This window comes from Rhipicephalus sanguineus, chromosome 2, assembly GCF_013339695.2.
Source record: "Rhipicephalus sanguineus isolate Rsan-2018 chromosome 2, BIME_Rsan_1.4, whole genome shotgun sequence".
NCBI classification, from domain to species: domain Eukaryota; kingdom Metazoa; phylum Arthropoda; class Arachnida; order Ixodida; family Ixodidae; genus Rhipicephalus; species Rhipicephalus sanguineus.
Window position 1 is genome coordinate 224,209,919 of NC_051177.1, and position 24,835 is coordinate 224,234,753.

Genomic DNA, 24,835 nt, shown 5'->3' on the forward strand with positions numbered 1-24,835 from the left:
TCAAGTGATGACTGTCGTAGTGACAATCACTACTTATTCTAGGCACTACGACTGGGCGAACGAGTAGGCAGAGCGAGGGGATAAAGTTCCGCTTTGCGACCCATGTGATCGGTTCCCTCAGTCGCACGGCGCGGTCAGTTTATCTTGCTCATAGGCCTCAGGCGAAGGTGACGTCTCTTTTCTTCGTCGGGCTTTGCATCAGGCGCTTCCACTTTGCCTAACGCCGAACACGTGTTTCGTAATTTTGTAGCCACAGCAGGTACATAATGCAGTGATCGCCAGTGTGACTCTTAGCTTTGTACATTAAATATGTTGATAAATTCTGCTGGCGCTCATGCATGGCAATGCATTCATCTCTGATCAATGAAACTGAATGGCGCTATGGTGCTTTATTGAGAACCACCAATAGGAAAGAGGGGGACACCAGTTGCAGGATTTATTCATTTTGTTTTTGTTTTCGTCAGTCTTTTAACACAATTGCAGGTTGTCAAATTGGTGTCATAGATTTATAGACAAATTAGCAAGACTTTCTTTAAATATTCATAAGTACTTCAATTGTCTTAATCAAGTATTTGCTTTGTTCTATCTATTTAGTTTGTACCCTTTCCTTTTTTTTCTCTCTAGAGAGGCAGTGGTGGCCTGAATTCAGCCTTCATCCCTCACCCTTCATTATTATCACCTGTTTTCTTTCTATTGTGTATCTTTTTGTATAGCTAAGATAGCTTCCAAATGGCAAGTTGTGCTTATGTTTATTCATGCCATGTTGTAATATGCTAAGACACTTAATTGACGAGTGGCCAAGAAATATGGGCACCAGTTTTGCAGGATTATTGCTTATGTTATCCTGTGCCATATTTTGTCTAGGTTATTTCAAAAGGATGCACTAAAGTTTGTTCATACTGTTTTGAAAGATTGTAGTGTCTAGTCAAGCCTGCCTTTGCAGTTTTGTTAATGTTAAGAACGCTTGATGAATCGTCACACTGTTATCGGTACTAGTCTTGCAAGATTATTGCTCACTTATTTCTGTGTCACATTTTGTCGAGTCAAAACAGCTAGGATGTCTTCAAAATGCGAAGTTTGTTCACACTATCGTGTAATGTTACTGTATGCAGTATTTCCTTTTTATGATATTGCTTGTTTTGCTTTAAGACCAGCAAGCATCCGTGCCATTATTTGGGTTTTTTATTCGTTTGTTTACCTTTCAGTTGTGCAATGTGTCAATGTGGTTTTGTTCATTGCAAGAATTCAGGGTCTTTAATTCATCAGGTGGCCCTTTTCATTGCAAATCTCGCACAGCTAGCCGCAATAAGTCCCTCATCAAAGATTGTGATCGCCATCGGTGAATGGAAATGTTTCTGCTATATTGCTGTTCGGGACATGTACATTTATCTTGAACTATATGTAAGCATGGTTTTCGTAGAAAAAATTGTCGCGTTATTTGATTGTGGAACTTTGCTTATATGAAAACTATGTGTCTTTTCTCTTATGTGCAATAAATCTTTGCATTACTTTTTATGTCATTCACTCTGAGTGATGAGCTCATGTCTAGGAACTTCCATGCCACCAGGAAGTTGGCTGTCATCATAACTATCGTAGATTAACCTCCTGCTGCTGTTCTTCAAAACTGTATTGCCGACAACCTATTGCAAGCACCGAGATACATTTATTGCATAACAGACAGAAATAATTTCTCCCTCTGCACAGTGATATATATTAGGCTAGTATAAAGAGCTCTGTTTACACCTTTTGGCATATATTACTACTAGAGTAACCATTGATTGGCAACAAGTAGATCTGTATGTAACAGAGCTGTTGAAGTGAGGCTGGCTTCATGACCACTGATGTGAAGAATCATTACCATAACATCTCTCACCGTAACAATGTCATGTAAATTTAATGTATTGTGCTCTCTGCCATTGGCTGCTCCACTCTGTCTTTTGGTGTTTCTATAGACATGACGGAATCGAGATGCCTATGGCAGAGGGACCAGAATGCATGAAAAAGGAGCTGTGAAAACTACACAAATGCCTTGATGTGAATGTGGCTGAACGTTGCACGTTAATCGAAGGTTTCTTGTATGTTGAAGAAACTTTGAAGTAGCATTGCAACAACAATATTATAATATTGCTGTATGTTGCAGCTAAGTAACTGAAAGGTTGCCTAAATGCTACAGGAACATCAAAGCAGCATGGCGAAAATGTTGCTACATGTAGCAGTTAAGTTACTCAAAGGTTGCCGTAATGTTGTTGAAACAGTGAAGCAGCATTGCAAGGATGTTGCATCAATGTTGCTATATGTTGCAGATCAGTTACTCGAAGGTTGCTTAAATGTTGCAGGAACTTCCAAGCAGCGTTACAAAAACGTTCCATCAGCATTGATGCACGTTGCAGTCAGGTTACTTAAAAGCTGCCTAAATGTAGTACAAACTTTCAAGCAGCGTTGCAAGAATGTTTCATCAACGTTGTGGCGATATTTCCCTTGAATGTTGCGGGAATGCGACCTATAGCGGACATTAGCGACGTTTAGGCAATGTTGCAAGGTAACATTGCCGTAACGTTATGGCAACAAAGCGTGCTACTAGGGTTCCTGTGGTTCCGTGACCCACCAAACGAGCAAACGACAGGCGATGAAATTGAGGTGTGGCGCATGACGCGAATCCCGTTTGGCGCAACAAGCAGCCCCTTCTTATATACTGGCCGCCACTATTCGACACCATCTCGCTGGAGTCGGCGCTGCTCTGTCAGATACTGCCAAGGTACTAGAGAAGTGTCTTTATGTCGACGACCTAATTACGGGCGTTGACAGCGTGCAAGAGGCCACTACCTTCTACGAGAAAGCACGGCAGATCATGAGCTCTGCTGGAATGAAGCTGAGGAAGTGGAGCTCCAACAGCGACAAACTGCAACAGCGATTCACTTCCGATGGAGTCGAAAATCCGTGTAGTGCCAGTGAGGCCGCAAAGTCAGAGATAACACCTGTGCTAGGGCTCGACTGGAACAGGGAGAGCGACGAGCTGCGGTATCCGCTCAGAACTGTGTTGGAGCTTGTCACCGCAAACCGAAACACCAAGTGATTTGTACTGCAGGCGTCAGCAAGGATATTTGATCCTCTTGGTCTTCTTGGTCCAGTCAGCATCACAGCCAAGATGCTATTTCAAGAGCTGTGGACACTTGGCTTGGAATGGGACGCACCGCTACCGCCAGGTGTGAGTGAGAGGTGGGAAAAATGGGTTGATAATCTCCACCACCTCACCGCTATTACCCTTCCCCGTCGCTACGCTTGCCACATGGAAGCCGCCGAGTTGCACATATTTACAGACGCAAGTCCGCGCGCTTATGGGGCAGTCGCATACCTGCGCGGCGAGAGAGATGGGAAGACCACGTGAGACTTATCCTAGCAGAGACGCGTGGCGCCACTGAAAAACACTATCGCTCCCACGGTTGGAGCTCCTCAGGACCGTGTTGGGCACTTGAATGTGCGCCAATTTGAGGGAAGCCCAGGGTGAGGGCCTCTCTAGGGTGACCCTTTGGACAGACTCGATGATTGCTCTGCACTGGATAAGAGGTTCAGCTACTCAATGGAAGCCTTTCGTGGCGAACCGCGAGCTAGAAATCCAAAGCGACTGGCAACATTGCCCGGGCGGAGACAATCCAGCGGATCTGATCACCAGAGGCGTCCCTCCGGAGGCTTTGAAGGCATGCGAGAAATGGTGGAGAGGACCGACATGACTGTCTCAGGCATTGACAACATGGCCTTGCGTAGTTGCTGACGTTCCCGCAGAAATCGTCCACGAAAAGCGAAGGTTGACCAAGACGGCAGTGGGTAGTGTCTCCGCGACTGCCCACCCCCCCCCCCCCCCCCCCCCCACTTCTCATAGACATCGAGCGCTTCAGCGACTTGAATCGTTTGTTACGAGTGACATCTTGGGTGCGTCGGTTCACGCATAACTGCAAACACGGCGCCCAGAGGCGAAATGGCGCGCTCAGTGCTGAAGAAATTCGGGAAGCGCGGGCTCTTCTGACCCGACAGGTTCAGAGGGAAGCGTTCGGTGACGCACGGAGCAACGTCGAGTCAAACAGCCGCCTCAAACAACAGCCAGACCTCAAAAATTTGGAACTGTTCATCGATGACAGCGGATTGTTGCGGCTAAAGGGGCGTTTGCAGTAGTCGAATCTGGCCTATGAAACGGCGCACCCCATCGTACTGCCCGCGTCACAGCACCAGGAGGTCGTGCACAGCACTTCGTGGAGCTGCTGATACGGAACGAACATCGGCGACTGCTGCATGCTGGGTGTTTGGACACATTGACGCAGTTAAGAGAAACGTTTTGGATCGTTCGAGCTCGACAGGCAGTAAAGAAGGTGTTGAACCGTTGTTTTGTGCGCAAGAAGATGAGCAGCAAGGCTGCAACGCGGGCTGTCGCCCCACTACCTAGAGATAGGGTATCTGAAGCGGCATTTTTCATGGTATCGGGCCTCGACTTCGCCGGGCCAGTGCTCACGAAAACGGATGGCAAGATACAGAAGTCCTACATCTTACTGCTCACATGCGCTGTCACCAGAGCCATCCATTTGGAAACAGTCACCGACCTGTCCACGGGGTCCTTTCTTTTGGCTTTTCGCCGCTCTGTGGCGCGGCGCGGACTCTGCCGCACCATCTATTCTGACAATGCTAAAACCTTCCACCGTGCGGCAGGTGAGCTGAAAAAGCTGTGGAAAGCGGCGAGAGACCATGAAGCGCTCGACTATTTGTCACAGCGGGGAATCGAGTGGAAATTCAATGTGGAAGGAGCCCCCTGGTGGGGAGGTTTTTGGGAGAGAATGGTGCGCTCAACGAAGACCTCGTTTAAGAAAGTGCTTGGGTGCAGCTGCGTAACGTTTGAGGAACTCTGCACTATCCTGACGGACATTGAGGCGGTCATAAATTCACGCCCGTTAACCTGCGCTTCCAGTGACGAGGACGAAGCGGAGCCGCTGACACCAGCCAATACAACAGATGATACGATACCAATTTCCAGCCTACATAACGGCATGGGTTGCAGAGTTTTTAAGGGAAAGAGAATTTTATTGCTTCCAAGGGGGTTGTTCTTCTAACAGATATAAGCAGAAACGCGGTGTGCCACAAGGGGCAGTGCTATCGCCTGTTTTGTTCAATATTTTCATGAGCTCCATTCCAACCCATCGCGATATTCAATTATATGTGTATGCGGACGACATTGCATTCTTCGCAACCAATAGTGATTTGCACTCTCTTTACCAGACATTACAAGATTATATAAATATGTTAGAAGCATGGCTTCGAGATATTCATATGTCATTAAACGTCAACAAAAGCGCGCTTCTCGCGTTTTCGTTTAGGGACCCGGTCAACATCTCACTAATGTATGGTCAAGAAATCATTCCCCAAGTTGATTCCCTTAAATACTTAGGCATCCTATATAATGGAACATTAAATTGGAGGAATCACATTGAACAAGTTGGCTCCAAGGCAACACGCGCCATGGGGTGGCTGCGTAAGCTTGCAAACAGGAAAACGGGGTTGCGAAGAAATACATTGATAATGATTTATAAAATGTATGTGCGGCCTATTATGGAATTCGGGTGTGTATTATTTTCTGGAAGCGCGAATTATAAAATGAGACCCTTAATACTACTAGAAAGGGAAGCTTTGCGCTTGTGCCTTGGTCTTCCCAAGTTTGTGGCAAATAATGAGTTATATATCGAAGCGCGAATACCATCTTTGATGAACAGATTCAAAATCCTTACAGTTCAAACCTTTTTAAACATCTATAATTCGCCTCAAAATCAGTTATTTTACGTTTTTATGAAAGATCCAAGCCTATTTTTTGAAAAGCAGTGGTCGCGCTTACACACCCCGCAAATTATATTCGTTCAGGCGCTGCTTGAACCATTGAAAGTTAAAATTAAACATATTGGCTCAACACGTACAAGTCATTCAAAACTTGACATAGATTTTGATAATATTTTTCCTCCGAATGCGAAACATATGCCATTACGGTATTTAAATGATCAGTTGCAAGATTACATTGTGCACCTGACAATTAACAACATAATTGCGACTGATGCATCCGTATCAAACGAAAAGGCTGGGGTAGGCATCTTCTCTCCTTCTCTTGACTGGTCTTTTCCTGCTAGACTTCCAGATTACACACCGATCTTCATTGCAGAATTATTTGCTATTGTTCTGGCTCTACGAAAGCTTCCTCCAAGCGAATCAGAAGCAGTTATAATTACAGATGCTCTTTCAGTATGTTTGGCGCTCTCTTCGGCGACAAACTTACCGCTCATTAACATGTTTCATCATTTAGTACCGGCAAACTTACGAAAAATTCAGCTGGTATGGGTACCAGGCCACTGCGGAATATATTTAAATGAGATGGCGGACACATTAGCCACAATATCTTTAAGGGGACCCATTAAACCGATTATACCCGATACTGCTTACGCGACAGCAATAAGATTTCGAAATGCGTGTCTGCTTAATGAAATAGGCAAATTTTCATGGGATCAATTCAGCGACTTCGCACATCTAAGATTTGGCTGGAATAAGCAGTGGTGTGTATCACGGCAAGTAGAAGTTACTTTCACCACACTACGCTGCAGAATTCCGAAGTTGAATTATTATTTACACAAAGCTGGACTCAGCGCGTCTCCGTTATGTCAGTTTTGCGGTGAAATAGAGACAATAGAGCATTTCTTTTTATTCTGTCACCGGTATTCTAATCAGCGAAAAAGATGCCTCGTCGCTCCCCTTCAAAAGTTAGGATTACAAATCAATGTTCCGCAAATTTTATCATTTGGTGGCATTACATTAGGTTATAGCCACAGGGAGGTCCACTCTGCAGTGTTTGCTTACATACAGAAAACCAAAAGATTACCATGCTAGTTTATGTTGGCTTATTTTCAGTACTAATTCCAACCGGTGTTACATCCGTCAAACTTCACACCTGATAGACTGACTGTGTGCTCTGCAGAATTTTCAAGTAGTAGCTCTGTTTTTTTTTTATCTATTTCAGTAAAAAATTACAACGTTTATCTTTAACCACAAGTATTTACCTCAAAATCCTGCCGCCCGGTTCTTGGCCCATCCCCCTTTGTGGGTAAGCGCCACTAGGAAGAGGTCATCATCATCATCATCATCATTATCATCATCATCCATTTTCTCATAGGAAGACGCTTGACCTCCCTGCCGACTCGCGGAGAACAACCGACTGCTTGTAACGCCAACGAACTAGCGCGTCGGTGTAAGTATCGCCAGAAATTATCTTATCTACTATGGAAGCGCTATGGAAGCGCTAGTACTTGTGCTCTTTAAGATCACATCACCACGCCACTCCGGCAGCAGCAAGTGACTTGCAGGTCAGCGACCTGGTGTTGCTACATGATGACTTTCACCCACGTCATACGTGGAAGGTTAGCAGGATTATTGAAGTTTTTCAGGGACGCGATGGACGCACCCGCGCCTGCATCATACGCCTGCCTGGGGGAAAGAACGTACGAAGCCTGTTCAACTTATCCATCTGTTAGAGGCTCGAAGTCAATGAGCTACGCTCATTGGGCGGGGAGTATGTTAAGGATTTCCCGTAGCATCACGCGGGGCCCCAACCACCAGTAGCCTTACGCGGGGTCCCCAAAGACGAAACATCTCAGCGTTGGGACGCAAGTCCGCTTTCTACAGGGTCTTAAGGCGTCTCTCCCAGCCCCCCACGCAAGCACGCAGTCCTCCCCTCCTGTCGACGTAACCGTACACCACACCGCCCTCACAGGCACGGCACAAACGGCGCGACGGGGTTGTGGGGCTTTCCTGGAAAGGCCTGCGCACGTGACGTTCAACAAGTGAAAATGGAAGCAAAACAGAAGAAATACCACAAGGGTGAGAGAGTGGCCGGTGCGGGGGAACCTCAGAGACGAGGCAGAGACTTTCGAGCCACGAACCAAGAATCACGTCTCAAGACAGTTGTAAATTCTGTAAATAAACTTCTTGTTCCAATTGTAATCGAAGCATTCATAACAAGGGAGCCTATATGAACGGCCGGTCATGTAGGCTCCCTAAGCTGCGTTAAAGTCCCTCTATCTTTCAAAAGTAGCGAAAGGTCTTGATCCAGCCGCCGCGCCCTGCGATAGGTCGGTTGGCGACACGTGACCTTTTCGCCTTCGCGCCCCGCCCAAAGGGTCCAGCGGCGGCAGCGCTGTGCCGGCGATAGGTACGGATCACTGTGTTTTCAAGCGTGGAGTGGGGTGATTTTAGCAAGTAGAGGGTACTTCACGCGCCTCTGTCGCATTGTTGTTGCAAAAAGCGTTTATGCACCTGAAATTGAGTGGAAGCAGAAATTCCGCGTTCGGATTTAATGTTTGGAGCATGACGTGCTAGTATGTCGGGTCTCTATGCCTTCGGTTGCCTCCCCGCGCGGAGGATAGGAAAAAGCTTTTCTTTTCTTTTTTCCGTTCCTCGCGGTGACAAAGATATATGCTGAAGGAAGGCCCAACAAAATCAGTCGCAAGAAATTTGTGGCCACAGAAAACACCCGGCTATGCGGACTAAGTGATTTTGTAATGGTTATAACTTCAAGCAGCCTTTCGCCCGGCCGGCGTGCTTTTGTTCGTGCACATGCATGAGCATTATCTTAGCAACAATATTATTGCTTCGACGTTCTTTATGCCGTATATTTGTGCGTAGTAGTCAATGTAGAGTCACACCCCATATCTCTAACATTAAATTGCTCAGAACCCAATAAAGCTGTATTTGTTTTTCTCACCGGAGTGGGTTCAACACTACAAGCTCACAGGGAAATGAGCATTTGGGATTAGTTTTTTGCCACACCTTGCCGTGTTTTGCCGCACTGCTGTGTGCGAGATCGATTAAGGCTGCTTTTGAGAGGTTCGAATAAATTATACCGCAAACACTGGGAGGAAAAGCTGAAACCATATATGCCGCACCAAGCATCTTTGCTAATTTTCCAAGGCAGAAGGAACGAAAGCCACCCTGCAAGCGAATGAGGGGGGATCGGTGCTCACAACAAAACTTCTAAAGAACAAGTTTGTTATGAATTCATTCAATAAAACCCTGTTTTTCAATAAGTGCTCTTTTGTTCTCTTGCATCTCTACAAAAAGCCACCTAACTCAGCTTTTCTGGTTGTAGTATGGTTTTAGGGCCTGCAGGTGTATACATACCCCAAATTTATTTGAAATTGCATTGGGTAACATTGCAACATACCTTTATATCTGCGAAACACGGAGGCGACGGGGGTAGTAAAAAGGGGGAACAACTTTGCATAAATTCACGTCGTTAAAAACTGTTAAAGACACCAGTGGGCATGCTATATTTCCTAGATAGGAGGTAGTCAAGCGGCTGATATTCCTCAAATGCAGTGCAACTGGATTTGTGGATTACCCCCTCCCCCTTCTCCTAAGTAAACCTATGTAAACCTAAGTAAACCTAAGCACCTAGCGCGCTGGCACTCGTATTAGTTCGCGCCGTGACTCGCCGCGGCGCTGCAGTCAACGGCTGGATAAAGTCTTTCTTATCTTTCAAAAGTTGACAAGTTAGAATAAATAATACTGCAAGACACTGGGAGGAAACAACTGAAACCATATATGCCGCACCGACACTAGTGGGCATGATATATTTCCTATATCTGGAAAGGTAGTCAAGTCGCTGATACAGCGCAACTGGATTTGTGGAATATGCCCCTTTCTCCTAAGTAAACCTCTTAGAGTACAAACAAAATAAGCTTAGTTAAAAATACCGTGTAACCATGGGAAGACTTCCGAACGCTGACAAACACAGTCAAACCAATGATAGCGCGTATTTTGCGCTACGCAATACAAGAGCGCTAGGTGCCCGATGAAACTTCCGAAAGTAGCAGTACGCTCACTACCTGCCTATTTTATTCGAACTGGAAAACAAGCACTATTAACTCACCCAAACACCACCTGTCCTTCAAGTTACGCTGAATGTCAAATATGCAAAGAAAAAAAAATAAAATAAATGCCCTGCATGACAGCTGCTGTGGGGAACCCGCTCGGAACCTGCTTCGGAAACGCACGCGTTTTATTTCAATATTTAGCGTGCTCCGTGCTCGTTAAAGTTATTGACCCTGTAGTTTGATAACTGACGAGCATCTTAGGCCACAAATAATAATAATTTAACGGTTCAAGCGAGCACATAGTTCGGTTTCAGGCGCCCGCAATATGCACGGGAGCGAGCGGCGCGTCGTCTGCTATCGCTGCTCTTTGGGCCCCTCGAGAGGGCGCACGGCTAGTTGTCGCTACCTTTCAAAATATAGGGACCTCAAGCTGCGTGAGATATTGGCGCCATCTGGCAATACGTCGGGAAACATGAGTTTGTGCACATGGTCTCCAAGATGGCGGGCGCGCGGCGGGCTTTGCGCCCGCCATCTCGGAGGCCATGTTTTGCAGAAGGCACGGAGGAGGTTCTTTCCTTTCTCCGTGGCAGAGGGCTTTCGTCGGCGTGCATAGCGTGGCATTTTCAGCGCAGCCGCATTTTCAGCGTAGCTTAAGAAACTAGGGTCTTTAGAATTACGTATCTATGTATTTTCTATTAAAGGAACACACCACCTAATACTTACCTAGTGATGTTGCGCCTCAAATATGCGTAATGTTTGCTTTTTGATCGACAATGTACACAAGTATTAACCTAACCACCAGTTCAAGATGGCTGGGCGTTCGGAAAGTGGTTCAACTTTGGCCGGGTGGCTGAATCGGGTGACAGACAGACGAAAATTTCTGCGTTTAAGTTCCCCCACAGCAGGAGAGTGATGGTACATTCGACTGGTCGTTTTCGAGCGCTCCGAAGGCGCTGAAAAAAGTGTGTAAGATAGCAACTAACCATTGCTACCAACACTATCGGGTCAAGACATAATCAGGAAGGAGAAAGATGACTTGCATACCTGCTTGTTCTCGTTGAAAAGGTTTAAAGCTGTTGGATTCAACAGTTTCAAACTCAGTCAGAGCGCTCTCAAACGACCAGTCGAATGTACCATGAGACAAGCAGCCGCGGGTCACCCCCGCCTCAGACGTTTCCCCCCCCCCCCTTCCGGAAGCACACCGCGCCGCCCTCCTGCTCCCCCGCCGACTCTCCTGCGGACAGCAGCCCAGAGGAAACCCGCTTGGTCGGTTCGCCTGAGTGCGGACTAGCCCACCGCGGGACATACCCCCGAGCAAGAGATGCTTCGCATCTAAAAATGCTATGCAACATGCCCGCTTGCGCGCCTATGCGTGCCGTGATTGCAGTGCTTCCCAATGTTCCACTTGCAAACAACCATAGCATTTGACTGAGCATGCTGCCACTTAAAAATTGGCGCACCTTGCAAGGCTGGGTCACAGCAGAGCTGCTGGGCACCTCCTAGCTTATTGGCTAGGCTTTTACCCCAACCCCTTGCTATGTTTCTTTCTCTCTTTCTATTTATTTCTCTCCATTTTCCTCTTTCCCTCTCTCTGCAGTCGTTCTCTCGCCTTCTATCTTTTTCCTTTCTATTTATTTCTCTCTCTGTTCTCCCCTCCTCCTCGCTCTTGTCCTCCTCAGTTCCCTTTCCCGCCCCCTTTCTATACTATACAATACAAGGCTATGTATGCTATGCTCTGCTAGCGTTCCTGGATAGCCTAGTGCTTACGACCCTTGCCTCTGGATCATGGGGATGTGTGCTCGAGCTCGCCAAGAAATCTTTTTGGCCAACAATTTCTCTCTATCTTTCTTTGTCTCTCTGTACTTGTTCTTTCACCCATCAGGATTATTGCATCCCTTGCCAGACATATCGGCAGGCATGTTCTGGGAGCGAAGCACAAGAGGAAGGCGATGAAGAGGGCACGTGCTGGTTCGATCATCATTTTCTACCTGCGACACAGGGCAAACCTCGCCCATCACGGCTCTGCTGTAAAAGGCTTTGACTGTTGTGGTGGCTGTGTGATGACGCACCCATTGCTTGCGACAGCGCACGCGCTGTATCTGCTTATCGCCGTCATGACGAAAGTATCATTTGCAGGCGGAGCACAGCAATCACAGCACGCAAGCGGGCATGTCACGTAGTGTATTTTTGCATTTCGCGGGCACCTATAATAACCAGAAAAATACTGATACTTAATAAATAAAAAGTTAGCAACTGTGTTATCGGACGTTTTGCAAACTGATCTACAACTTTCTCATTGTAATTTTTCACCCAGCTTTGTTGCTTCAAAAGTTCGTTAATTAATATTGCGTAATTCAATAATTAACACGGACACAAAAAACGCCAGGCCTGCGCTGAAACCGCAGCACAGTCACAGCGAAAGCTGGAAGAGCGGCGTTTCTAGAGCCCGTGAAGCTCTCTTGGGGCTACAATACAAGTACACTAGAAAGGTAACCACTACGCCATAAATCACAATTTGTGTGAGGCTGGGAAGCACCTACTAAGCCATTATTCGTCATTCTGCGGAGAAGCGAGGCACCAGCTACACGTCTGTAAGGCATTATGTGCACTTTGTTGACGCGACGACTGATGACGATGAAGAATTCTGGCTCAGCCCTTTGTAATGGGTTGGAATCTTCAAACGGCCCATCAGTTATGTAATTTGCATTGGGTGACGCCCGGTCGCTATTTCCCTCTCCCGTCATGCTGTATAACATACGTTGACGTGAGAGAGATACGGGGGGGGGGGGGGGCGAAGAACATTACTGAGACCCCGAGGAAATGGATCATGCGCTTATGGGCTTCCTTGGCAACCAATACAAGTCCACTTGCGAGGAACCCACTACGCTATAAATCATTGTAATTTTACTGAGACCCCGAGGAAGTGGATCGTGCGCTTATGGGCTTCCTTGGCAACCAATACAAGTGCACCTGCGAGGAACCCACTACGCTATAAATCATTGTAATTTTTGAGAAGTAGGGCAGCAGCCACTGTGCCATTTTTCGTCGTTCTACGGAGAGCGTTGGTGCCTGCTAAACGCATGTAAGGCATTATGCGCACTTTGTTTATTTTGTTATGTCTTATTTCAGCGGCCGATAAACACTGGGCTTTTGTTAACGGGGATTAACTGAGTTTAATAAGCGTTGGGGTACAAGAATAGGTGTGGCTACATGGAGGTAGGAATGCAGAGTGGAGAGTTCAGAGGCGGGGAAGCAGCCCGCGATCCGGAGGGCCAGACGCAACTTGATACCGCTCGGAGTTCATAGAGGAGGAGGAGGAGGAGGAAATAAACAGAGAGAGAGGAAGCGGAGCATCCCGAAGGAGCGTGCGGCTTGCGTAAGACACTGCATGCGATGGTTGCGCCATCTCCGGATTCTTCTTGTAACATCCTTCCTTTTTTGGAGTCGATCCTTCAACCTACGATGAAATCTTCGAGTCTCTTTGGAAGCTGTATGGTTCTTCGAGGTCCGGCAGAAGTTTCCGTCTGCTTCGGTTGATCTATCGCTCTAGTTGGCTGATTGGATTCAGTGTGTTGTTCCGAGGAAGGGCTTGCCCTGATAAATACTCGGTTCCTTCTCAGGACGCTGTCTTCCGTCTGAACTTCATACGACCTGTCGTCAATTCTCTTGATTATGGTGCCTTTGACCCATGGTCCAGTTTTCGTCGGTCGAACTGTGACATTCTGACCTTCTCTGAGGCTTGGTAAATCTTTCGCTTGTCTGTCATGATAGTGCGTGATTTTTCGCCTCTTCTGCTTTCTTATTTCGCTCACATCGACTGTTTCGGGTTGCAGTAGCTCCGAAGCTGTTGGTACAGTCGTTCTAGTGCGGCGACTCATTAGCAATTGCGCTGGACTAGCATTCAGCTCTTGCAGTGGCGTGTTTCTATAATCAAGAAATGCCATTTGTGGGTCTGAGTGGCTTTCATCTGCCTTTTTGAGGAGCATTTTCGCCGTCTTGACAGCTGATTCAGCCATTCCATTGGAACGCGGGTATCCTGGGCTTGATGTTTTGTGTTCGAAGTTCCAGCTCTTCGTGAAGTTTTGGAATTCTTCGCTGGTGAATTGCGGTCCATTGTCGCTGATCAGGATTCTCGGTATCCCGTACCTTGCAAAGTGAGCCTTTAGTTTTAGTACCACTTGGTTTGAGGTCATCGATCTGCGTTGGTACACTTCCCAAAAGTTGCTGTAGTAATCGACTGTAACCAAGAAATTCTTTCCTTTGAATTCGAAGATGTCGCATCCGACTCGTTCCCATGGATAGCTTGGTTCTGGATGGAGCGATAGAGTTTCTCTTTGCTGAGCGTGTGCGTGCTTTTGGCATATTTCACACCTCATGATGAAGTCTTTCAGTTCTGCATTAATTCCTGGCCAGAAGACGCATTCCCGAGCGCGTCGGAGACAGCTCTCAATTCCAAGATGCGATGAGTGGAGTTTCACTTTGATTTCACCTCGCAAAGACATTGGGACGATTAGGCGTAAGCCCTTGAAGATCAGGTCGTCCTCAAATGTGAGCTCATCTCTGTACGTGAAGTATACGCGCATGTCTTTGGGTAGTCCACGTTTGTCCTGTGGCCAGCCTGACAGAATGATTGACTTTAGTCTTTGCAATGAGTCATCACTCTCAGTCGCTGCTCGAATCTTTTCCAAGGTTTCCTTTCTCACAGGGAGGTAGTGTACGACATTGATGTTTTCGAGTTCCTGTTCTTTGCTTTCGTTGGGAAGGAAGGCCCGAGATATCGTGTCTGCCAAGATTAATTCCTTTCCTGGTCTGTGCTCGATTGTGATGTTGTATCTTTGCGTCTGAAGGATCATGCCTTGCAGTCGTCTTGGAACTTGATCCAATCGTGTCTTCAGGATTGCTTGCAGTGGTTTATGATCGCTGATTATCTTCGTTTCTTTACCGAATGTGTACTGATGAAACTTGTTTAAGGCGAAGACGATGGCCAGAATTTCCTTTTCTATTTGTGCATATCGAGCTTCCGTCGGTGTCAGTGCTCTGCTGACGAAGGAGACTGGCTGTCCATCCTGAAGAAGAGCTGCTCCGAGTCCAAGATCGCTCGCATCACACTGGATTTCTAGCTGCTTTCGTGGATCGAAATAGGCTAGAACAGGAGCTCTTGTCATGGACTCTTTTGCCTTTTCGAATGCGTCTTCTTGCAATTTCCTTCAGTGCCATGGTGCATCTTTGACAGTGAGTTTCCTCAAAGGCTCCAATACACGCGAAATTTCAGGCAGGAATCTGGAGAGGTAATTCATCATGCCGCAGAAGCGCTGTACTCCTTGGACATCAGTTGGTTTTGGCATCTGCTGTATTGCCTTGACCGTATTTGGATCAACTTTGAGTCCTTCATTGGTCACTACGTGTCCTAGGAAGACGACTGATGTCGTTCGAAGCTGTGTTTTGTCCTTGTTGAGACGGATTCCAATTTGTCGGCATCTCTGAAGTAGGCTTTCTAACTTCGTGTCGTGGTCCGCTTGAGCATCTTTTTCATTCTCGCCCACTCCGAAGACAAGAATGTCATCTGCGATGCAGAGAACACCAGGAAGTCCCTCAAGTGCCACTTGAAGTCTCTTTTGGAATATTTCGCTGCTTACCGCGAGTCCAAATGGCAGGCGGAGCCATCGGTAACGACCTTTCGGAGTTTGGAAAGTAGTCAGCAAGCTTGATTCGTCATCGAGAGAACATTGCCAGTACCCCTCTCGCAAGTCCAGTTTTGAGAAAATTTTGGCTTTAGCAAGATCGGGTAAAACATCATCAAGAATGGGCAATGTGTGACGTTCTCGCTCGAGAGCCTCGTTGAGCGCTTGGGGATCGATGCATATTCGCATTTGTCCATTTTTCTTGGTTGCGACAACCATTCTGTTGACCCATTGCGTTGGCCCTGTTACGCTTTTGATGACACCTCTTTTTTCCATGTCCGTCAACGTGTCTTCGACTTGCGGTTTAATGCTGACAGGCACTCTGCAACTCGTTATTGCTTTCGGAAGCGTATCTGGCTTAGTGACCAAATGAACAGTTCCCGGGAGTGTTCCTAGAGTGTTTCCAAAGACGTCAGGGTATTTTTCTATTATCTGACTGTTGAACTGCTCTTCGGGAGTTTCATCTATTGCGGCCACGAGGTTATAGTCTACAGTTATCAGACCCATTTTCTCTGCTGTTGTTCTTCCAATCAGAGGAGTGAGGTCTTCTTTAACCACTATAAACTCTACAGAATGTCGCTGTCCGTTCGCTGTGGTGACTTCTAGTTGAGTTTTGTCCCAGCGGCGCACTTTGCTTCCGTGCCATGTTCGCAGTGTCGTTGTGCACGGTTCTATTTGCTGTGCGTTGACGTGTCTAGCTGGGATGACATCTACAGCTGCTCCGCTGTCCACTTGAAATTTTACTGACTTTCCATTCACTGTGAGGAACGTGTGGATGGAGCTTGGTTGGCTGCTTTGAATTGCCAAGATGGTTTCGTCTTCGCAATCTACTGCGAGGCCCGCAACTACTTTGCTGCTTTTGCAAACTGCTGCGAAGTGATTTTGTTTCTTGCACTTGCTGCATGTTTGCTTCCAAGCTGGGCATGCTTCTCGTTTGCGCTCATGGCTACCACCGCAGTACCTGCACTTTGGTACAGTAGATTTCTGTGGCATTCCTTTAGCAAACTTTGAGGTTTTGGCGTTGGTGCGATGGACGAATTTCTTTACTGAGTGCACAGAATCGCTGCTGCTTGAAGTACCCTCTTTAAATGCTTGCATTTGAATTCCTGTTGCTTCATGGGCTCGACACACTTTTTCAACCTTCTCTAGTGTTGGATCTTCTAATTTGAGAATGTCGGCACGAGCCTTTTCGTCGTAGATGCCACAGACGATCTGGTCGCGGATCATTTTTTCTCGTTCGTTTCCAAATCCACAGTCGCGCGCTTTGAGCTTCAAATCAGTTACGAAGCTGTCGAACTGCTCTTCAACCCGTTGCATGCGAGTTCTGAAGACGTATCGCGAGTACAGTTCGTTGTGCTTCGGTAAGAAATGCGTGTCGAGAAGGCTGATGACATGAGCATAGTTGAATTCTGGGTTTGGTCTTTCTGCAGTTGCTTCCCCGAAGTCCAAAGTGTTGTATATGTCAAGCAGTGAAGAGCCTCCGACAGTCAAAAGAAGTGCTACTTGCCGGTCAGATGATGCTCTAGCTGTGTTAGTTGCCTTGAGGTACAACGTGAAGCTCTGCTTGAAGGCTCGCCATTGTTCTGCAGCGTTGCCCCTGGAGTCGAATTTCGCTGGTGCCGTAATCTTCTCCATGGCTCATGCGCTGACTTAAAACTGGTTAACTTCTGACACCATGTTTTGTTATGTCTTATTTCAGTGGCCGATGAAACACTGGGCTTTTGTTAACGGGGATTAACTGAGTTTAATAAGCGTTGGGGTACAAGAATAGGTGTGGCTACATGGAGGTAGGAATGCAGAGTGGAAAGTTCAGAGGCGGGGAAGCAGCCCGCGATCCGGAGGGCCAGACGCAACTTGATACCGCTCGGAGTTCATAGAGGAGGAGGAGGAGGAGGAAATAAACAGAGAGAGAGGAAGCGGAGAATCCCGAAGGAGCGTGCGGCTTGCGTAAGACACTGCACGCGATGGTTGCGCCATCTCCGGATTCTTCTTGTAACATTGTTCATGCTGTGCCTGATGACGATGAAGAATTATGGCAGGGCCCTTTGTAATGGGTTGGAAGCATTCAACAACCTACTCGTTGCGCAATTCGCATTGTGTGACGCCTGGTTACAGAATTCGCGTTGTGCGACGCTTGGTGCTTATTTTACTCTTCTACCACGCTATATTGCATACGCTAATGTGGTTCCTTCCCGACATGAAGCCTGTATAGGACCTTTTTGCAAAGCGTTTTCGAGCACCGTCATGGCTCAGAGGTTGAATACTGGGCTCCCACGCAGAGGGCCCATGTTCGAACCTCGTTCCATCCTGGAATTTTTTCTTATTTCTTTTTTTTTCTTATTTCGAGCGATACTGGTTACGGACACCGGCGGCGGCGGCGGACAACTACGGCGCCAAAAACGGCCGGTGAAATGATCTCATAACAGCTTTCGCTGTAAAAATAGTGTGACTTACTCCATGCAATAGTCAGCAACATGCATTTGGTCACATCATCATAGAGTGCGTCGGCATATTTTTAAACTCTGGGGCACCCCGTATATGCCTAACCTTGAAAATAAATTTCAGTAGGAAGTTCATTCTTCCTTGAAAAATTCACACAAATGCTGGTGGATTATGGAACCAGCTCGAACCCGTCTACTGTCATGCCAAGGGACGCAAGCGTATCATATGAATGGTTGGAAATTGTGCCAATGTCTTACTTGCTCTACAGTAGGGTACAAGAAGCACAGCACTCTTTGCCAGTATTTCATTATGCATTTCGTACAAGGCAGTTTGGAAACCATGCACTTTGAGTAATCCAACCTATAATGCAAGAACTATCTTAGTGCAAGCAAGGATTTTAATAACAAGGGTCTGCCCAAGTGTACTAGGCTGAATAACTTCGTAAAATTTGTTTTAAGGCTAGTTGGTACATGCTTAGTGAAGTACAAAAAAGACGCACAACCATCAAGGAAGAACTCGAGACTGTCTCGAGTTCTGTTGTCTCGAGTTGTCCTTCATGGTTACGTGTCTTTTTTTTTGTATTTGAGTAGGCTGAATCAGTCCGTACGAAGGAAAAAAAGTGTCATACACACAAGTGCAGCTTCAGAAGAGTTTATTTGAATGTGACTAGCACCAAATGCACTTTCACAAAAGTCTCCGTAAGGAGGTTGACTTGAGCATTCATTTGATATCAGTGAAACACAAAAACTGGGCCTGAAAAGGCTCAGAATAAATGTGTGCTGTTCTAAGCTAACGACACTATATATATATGTGCAAACAACACGATGTGGCAGTTCCAACATGGGCAAAACAGTGCAAATAGGAATGTCAGAAATGGCCTTGCAACCAGCAAGTGCATGTTGGTAGCCTGAACGATATCCGACTAATTCAGCACAGTGATACTCGCCTTCTTTTTCATTCTTCTAAAAAGAAGAGAAGTTAATTACGGTAATTTTTGACGTTTAAAATGTCCATTAGGTAACTCAAATACAAAAGCATTTTGGAAAAGCATGTTTGTGTAAGCATGTACACAAACCACTGCCAATGACAGTCCCACTTTAGTTACTATGCAGTTTAATGCAAATTTTGAAGGCAATGTGTACTAAATATGCATGCTTAAAATATAATGCAGTACATTTGATACTGCCTGATAAAGTACTTACGTTGTCTTCAACGCAGCTACCCGCCCATTTATAAAAAGCCCTCCTTTGCATTAGCTATAATATGTGAGCACTTGAGGGACAACTGTAGCAATTCTTATACCATGCAACTTTTTTAAATTTCTGCTACACGTCCTGCCATGCATAATTTTTTTATCGACCAGCAAACTTTCTCGTGATCCCACCAAACCTCGACTAAGGGTTTGCAAGGATTTGCTTACTCTTATGTACTGGAATCCTTTTCTCACCCACCATCCAGCTGAGTGGCTTATCCAATGAGTGTCGGAGTTTTGCATCGGCAAATGACAAAACACATCGAGCGCAAAAATCAGTTGCAAGGTACGGCCTCCGACATACAAGATTGCAAGATACGTGGCTTCCGATCTTGAGCTGCATTGCACAATTTTATAGAGCAGGCTCTAAGCAAGAATGTCTCTGTACACAGAGCATGCCCAACAAAGTTTCTTTATATGTAGTATACTCTATGATTAAGCTACAGAACAGTTCTTCTTTCGTCACGATAATACTGACCATTTGTAGGCCAGGTGTGACGCACGACTAGCACCATCAGATTACAGCTGTGCTCATGGGTTGTGATGATTGGAGTAGTGTTCCAAGAGACTGCCAGACTATAGGCAAGATGTATATGCAGGAAGAAACAGAGAAAGCATCCAATGCACTGTTGCAGATCTAATGTTGAACACCTGGCCTAATAAACACTGCAAAACAATGGCAGCATATCAGTGCAGGAAACATCTATCCACCCAAAGAAAAAGTGAATAATTACAATGTACAGAGATGCACTACTGGACGCTCTTGTCAGAATGCAAACAAGATTGGCCGTCTTGTTTCACACAGGCAGTTTCACCGGTTTACAATCACAAAATTTTGATCGGTGGGGTTTCTATGCCATAGTTGCCAACCAAGCTGGGTCATCATCAGCAGACAGATGGATGCAGAGTCAACACTATGTCACACACACGGTGTCCATGTAGGAGCACAATACAGTGATGGAAGCTATCACATATACAATGCATTTTTGAAGTGACAACAGCGGTAGCCACCATTCAGGAGCAGTGTCGTTCACTGAAAAAAAATGTCTCTTAAGTGCAGCAGGTTCCTTTGCTATGCCTGGTGCATGTTCATCCTGGAAGGCCATGACCTTGTGGTGCTCTAGGTGACGATGCTTCCCTGGAAAGAACGATTTCACTGCAATGTCCATGCTTTATTCTAGCCTTGTCTTTGACGTGCTTGGCATGTGTGCGACAGCGGTTGCAGAGCAGGAGCTGGCGTTGCGGCAGGGCTCTGGCTGCTCATTTGCAGCGCTAATGGCAGCCATGGTGCGACAGTCGACGACCGACAGTGCTATCCCGAGTTGCGCTGCATAGTACGAGAGCATAATGACGTGCTGGATGTACCTGGGTGGAGTGCTCAGGTAGAACAGGTTGAGCGCAATGAGTAGGTCGGAGGCCGCAAAGAGGATGCCACCAAAGCAGGAGCACAGCTTGGTCCAGGTCCAGAGGTCGTCGAAGAATCGCACTCGTGAGACACCACGCCACACCATCACCATGAGCACAAAGCCATACACGGGCACAGCAAACAGGTACACACCTGCGCAACAAAAGGGCATACTCGACTTTATTTTTAAATGCAGCAAATCTGGATGGGGACTGTGTCAACTACATCGGTGACTATCAGTCAGTGCATCCAAAATGCACCCACAATATGAAAGGAGCAAGAAAGCATCCGCGAGTTAATCAACTGGAGCGGGAAAAACAAACACCCTTACTGCCGCTAACAAACACCAAGGGACTTCCTATTCAACAAAAATGGCTAAAGGATATCACAGATTAAGAGCTGCAAAAGTGTAGCTTGAGTGAAGCTGAATTGAAGTGTTAAACACTGGAGTTCAAACTTATGAATTATTCTTTGAAAGCTATATTGTCATTAATATCGACATCTGAAGACAAAATAGAAGTCAAAGTTTGATTCTTTTTTTTTAATTTTGCACCAAACCCTTGCATCAACACAGCATGAACTATTGCAGGTTTTTTTAAGTTTTCTTTTTTTCACATCTGACTACTTTGACTCAATGAAATTTCATTAAAGTGGTGAGTTGAGCATGTTGGTACATAATTACGAGCTCAATAATAAGACGACTAAAAATATGCTGTCATGCCTTATGTACACAGACTGAACCCTCGGTTTCGGAAAATAGCAAAAAGTTTCAACATCGACATTCTTTTTTCCTGACATTTGGTGGGCACCAACTTCCATTATTCACTGAACAGTTTGAAATTTTATTTTTTCCTATTCAACGAAAATGGGGAAAGGATCACAGACTAAGAGCTGCAAAAGTGTAGCTTGAGTGCAGCTGAATTGAAGTGTGTTAAACACCGGAGTTAAAACTTATGAATTATTCTTTGAAAGCTATATTGTCATTAATATCGACATCTGAAGACAAAATGGAGGTCAAAGTTTGATGCATTTTTTTTAATTTTGTACTAAAACCCTTGCATCAACACAGCATGAACTATTTCAGGTTTTTTTTAAGTTTTCTTTTTTTCACATCTGACTACTTTGACTGAATGAAGTTTCATTAAAGCGGTGAGTTGAGCATGTTGGTACATAATTACGAGCTCAATAATAAGATTACCAAAAAATATGCTGTCATGCCTTATGTACACAGACTGTCCCATTGGTTTCAGAAAATAGCCAAAAGTTTCAACATCGACATTCTTTTTTCCTCAAACCTAAAAGTAGGAAATGCTTGTGCTGCATTTGAGAAGAACGCTAGAGGAACAGCAGTTGTAGATTGCTCGGTGAAGCATTGCAGTCATGCCGTTTCGTGTGCCGTTGGTGGTGTTTATAGAATTCCCCTTTCCTGTGGAAAGACGTACATAGGATAGCCAGGCTATTGCATTAACTAAAGACTTCGCCAGCACAAAAATACTTTAAAGGTAACACCAACTTGGCATTTTTCAGCTCACTGCAGGTCATGCCGGTGTAGTCCTTTTTTCAACACTGTAATTATCTATGAAGGAAAGAAGATGACTTTTAAGGGCTCGTTTTTCTTTGTTAGACATAATATTAATGAGAACTAACAGACAATAATGCCAACGAAAGTATTATCTTGAATCACAAACATAAAAAGGCTTGGAAACTCACAGAAGCCTTCTTCATCAAAGTGATGCGTGGTTATCTGAACCTTCTGTTTGTTTGCTAGGCTGAGAGGTACAGATGCTTAGCACATTTTTCCACGTGACCTAGAATCCTGCACACACACATGGTGTTGGTCTTTCATGTGCTCAGCTCCATTTCAATAAATTTCAGCTGTCAGACAGCACTCGTCCCGTGTCCTTTTTTTCCTATGCGTCTCTATCCTTGCGCTGGCTTTCCAAGTATGCATTGATTTCAACTGGACCACCTTTCTACCATTGCGGCAGCGTAAAAAGGGCATAGACAGAACAGAAACGATAAGGAACGTCCTTGTCATTTTTGTTCTCTCCCGCGTGTTTTTTGTGCTGCCTGTAGTCAATAAAATTTCCCCTAACTTGTCATGTTAGGTTTTCTGGGTCTTTCAGAAGACAATATAGCCCATCTATACCAAAACTCACACGGTCCTTTCACAACCCTCCAAAAGCTTTCTTACCACAGCTTTACAAACGTTCACGGCAAGAAATACATTGTTGCTAGAATGTGCTGACGCACAAAAATAGATGAGTTCTCGACACATGGATGGCGTCTGCAGTTAGGATTTTATTTGCACTCCATAATAATACAGAAAACCTCACTAATTCGAACTCGGTTATTTCGAAATCCCGCTTAATTCGAAGGGTTTCTGCGGTCCCGTATTTTGCAATGTAAATCTGGGTGGATATTTTGAAGCGGCGGTCAGCGCTAGCCCGGTTAATTCGAAAACTTTGGGTGTCTTGTGCCAATTCCTGATCCCAATTTCGCCGCAACTCCGCGGAAGCGACGGCCATTAGGAGCCTCAGGGCAATGCAGTGTAGCGATATTAATGAGTGACAGTTGAAGCAACCCAGCCTCGCTGGTGCTAGCGCAAAAAAAAGTAATAAAAAAAAACGCGGTCTCGTGGTCAGCTACAACGTGCGCCTGCGGAAAATATGACGTGCTTCACTGCAACACAGCGGTGACACGCGGGCAGCATGTCGCATGCTTCTCACAACGTCAGCGCGTCATTATTTACCCATTCTTTTTTGGAAAAGAAAAGATAATAAAGGACGACCTGACGGAATTCATGATGTATGCAAACCTCCGACTGGCGGTTGCTCCGGCAATTTGCGCACTTGCACTGCTGGCGGAGTTCTTGCCTGTAACGCCTACTTCGAAAACTTCAATGATCATGTTTTCCAGCCAGAACAGATCGCGGATTCCGTCACACTGGCCATTATCATATTCTTTATTTTGCCAGAAAGAATGGGCGAATGGTCGCATCATGACGCGCTGACGCTTCGAGGAGCAGGTGACATGCTACCCGCGTGTCACCACTGTGCTGCAGTGAAGCACGCCGTTTTTTCCGCAGGCACGCATTTCAGCTGACCACGATCTTCTTTTTTTTCTTTTTTTTCTTCTTTTTTTTGCGCCGACAGCAGCAAGGCCCGCCGTTTTCGCGGGTTTGCGGCAAAAATGAGACCGGGTATTGCTGGAAAACAACCCTTGGAGCCGCAAACTAGAAGGCCAAACGACCACCTCTGATTACTTTCAGTAATTCAAAGTTCTTTGCATCCCGCTTTTTGTATGTTTCGTTAATTCGAAAACCCGCTTAATTCGAAAGTTTTTCACAGTCCCAGTGACTTTGAATTAACGAGGTTTTGCTTAAATTTGCTCCACTGCAAAGCAAGAAAGTAACGCGGTAAACACAAATAGTTGGAAAATGGCCAACCGCTGCCTGCAGTGTTATCACAAAGAAGACATATCCCTGTGCATTCCACAGGAGGCCTACAACGTGGAGTAGCAAATCAACAAATTCCTGTTTTTCACCATCTCAGGTGAGTGGCCAAGGTGGGCAGAGTTTTGGACAACCTTCAGACAGGCGTACTTTGTGTTGCCGATACTTCCAGGTATAACAGCAAGTTTTTTCCTACAGTGGCTTCCATTAGTTGAGCATGTTGAAGTGCTTTACAGAGAACTATGCTTACGTGTTCACCCATGTGCAGACAGAGAAAATCACACTGGCCCAAGATAAGATGTGGCTTTGCTTGTTACCCTGCTTCCTGATCGTGTATGACATCCTGCACACCACACTGTGGCCGTCTCACTTATCACAGATATATGACACACATGTAGACTCACAGGACTGCCAATGTCAGCATAAAAGCAGTTAAAATACAGTCAGCATTCACCTGTCAAAGCAATTAAAACTGCATTAACACAAGTAAATTTGCTCTCCAGTACACTCAGTCTGCAGTTTATTGACTGTGTAGTTAAATGGGCTCATGAGAAAAATTTGCAGACCAATAATGGGTTGAAGTGCACACAGCTGGCGTTCTCAGTCCACGAGCTTTAGTTTCTAACCCAAGAAGTATACAATCATTGAATACAACCTGTGGTAACCTGTGTTAATATGGAACCTGAGGCATAAGAATGAAATTTGAGATAAAGC

General features: G+C 45.8%; 1 protein-coding gene across 3 annotated transcripts in view; it reads right to left on the reverse strand.

The window, feature by feature from the left end:
• Nucleotides 1-18,645: 18,645 nt before the first annotated feature.
• The window catches only part of LOC119384119 (lysoplasmalogenase-like protein TMEM86A), a 79,126-nt gene continuing 72,936 nt past the window's right edge, over nt 18,646-24,835 (reverse strand). For all 3 annotated transcript variants that reach the window (XM_037652416.2, XM_037652417.2, XM_037652418.2), the window contains one exon: nt 18,646-20,820. In XM_037652416.2, the coding sequence (XP_037508344.1) occupies nt 20,435-20,820 (386 nt within the window). In that variant the 3' untranslated portion in view covers nt 18,646-20,434. The remainder of the gene's footprint in view (nt 20,821-24,835) is intronic.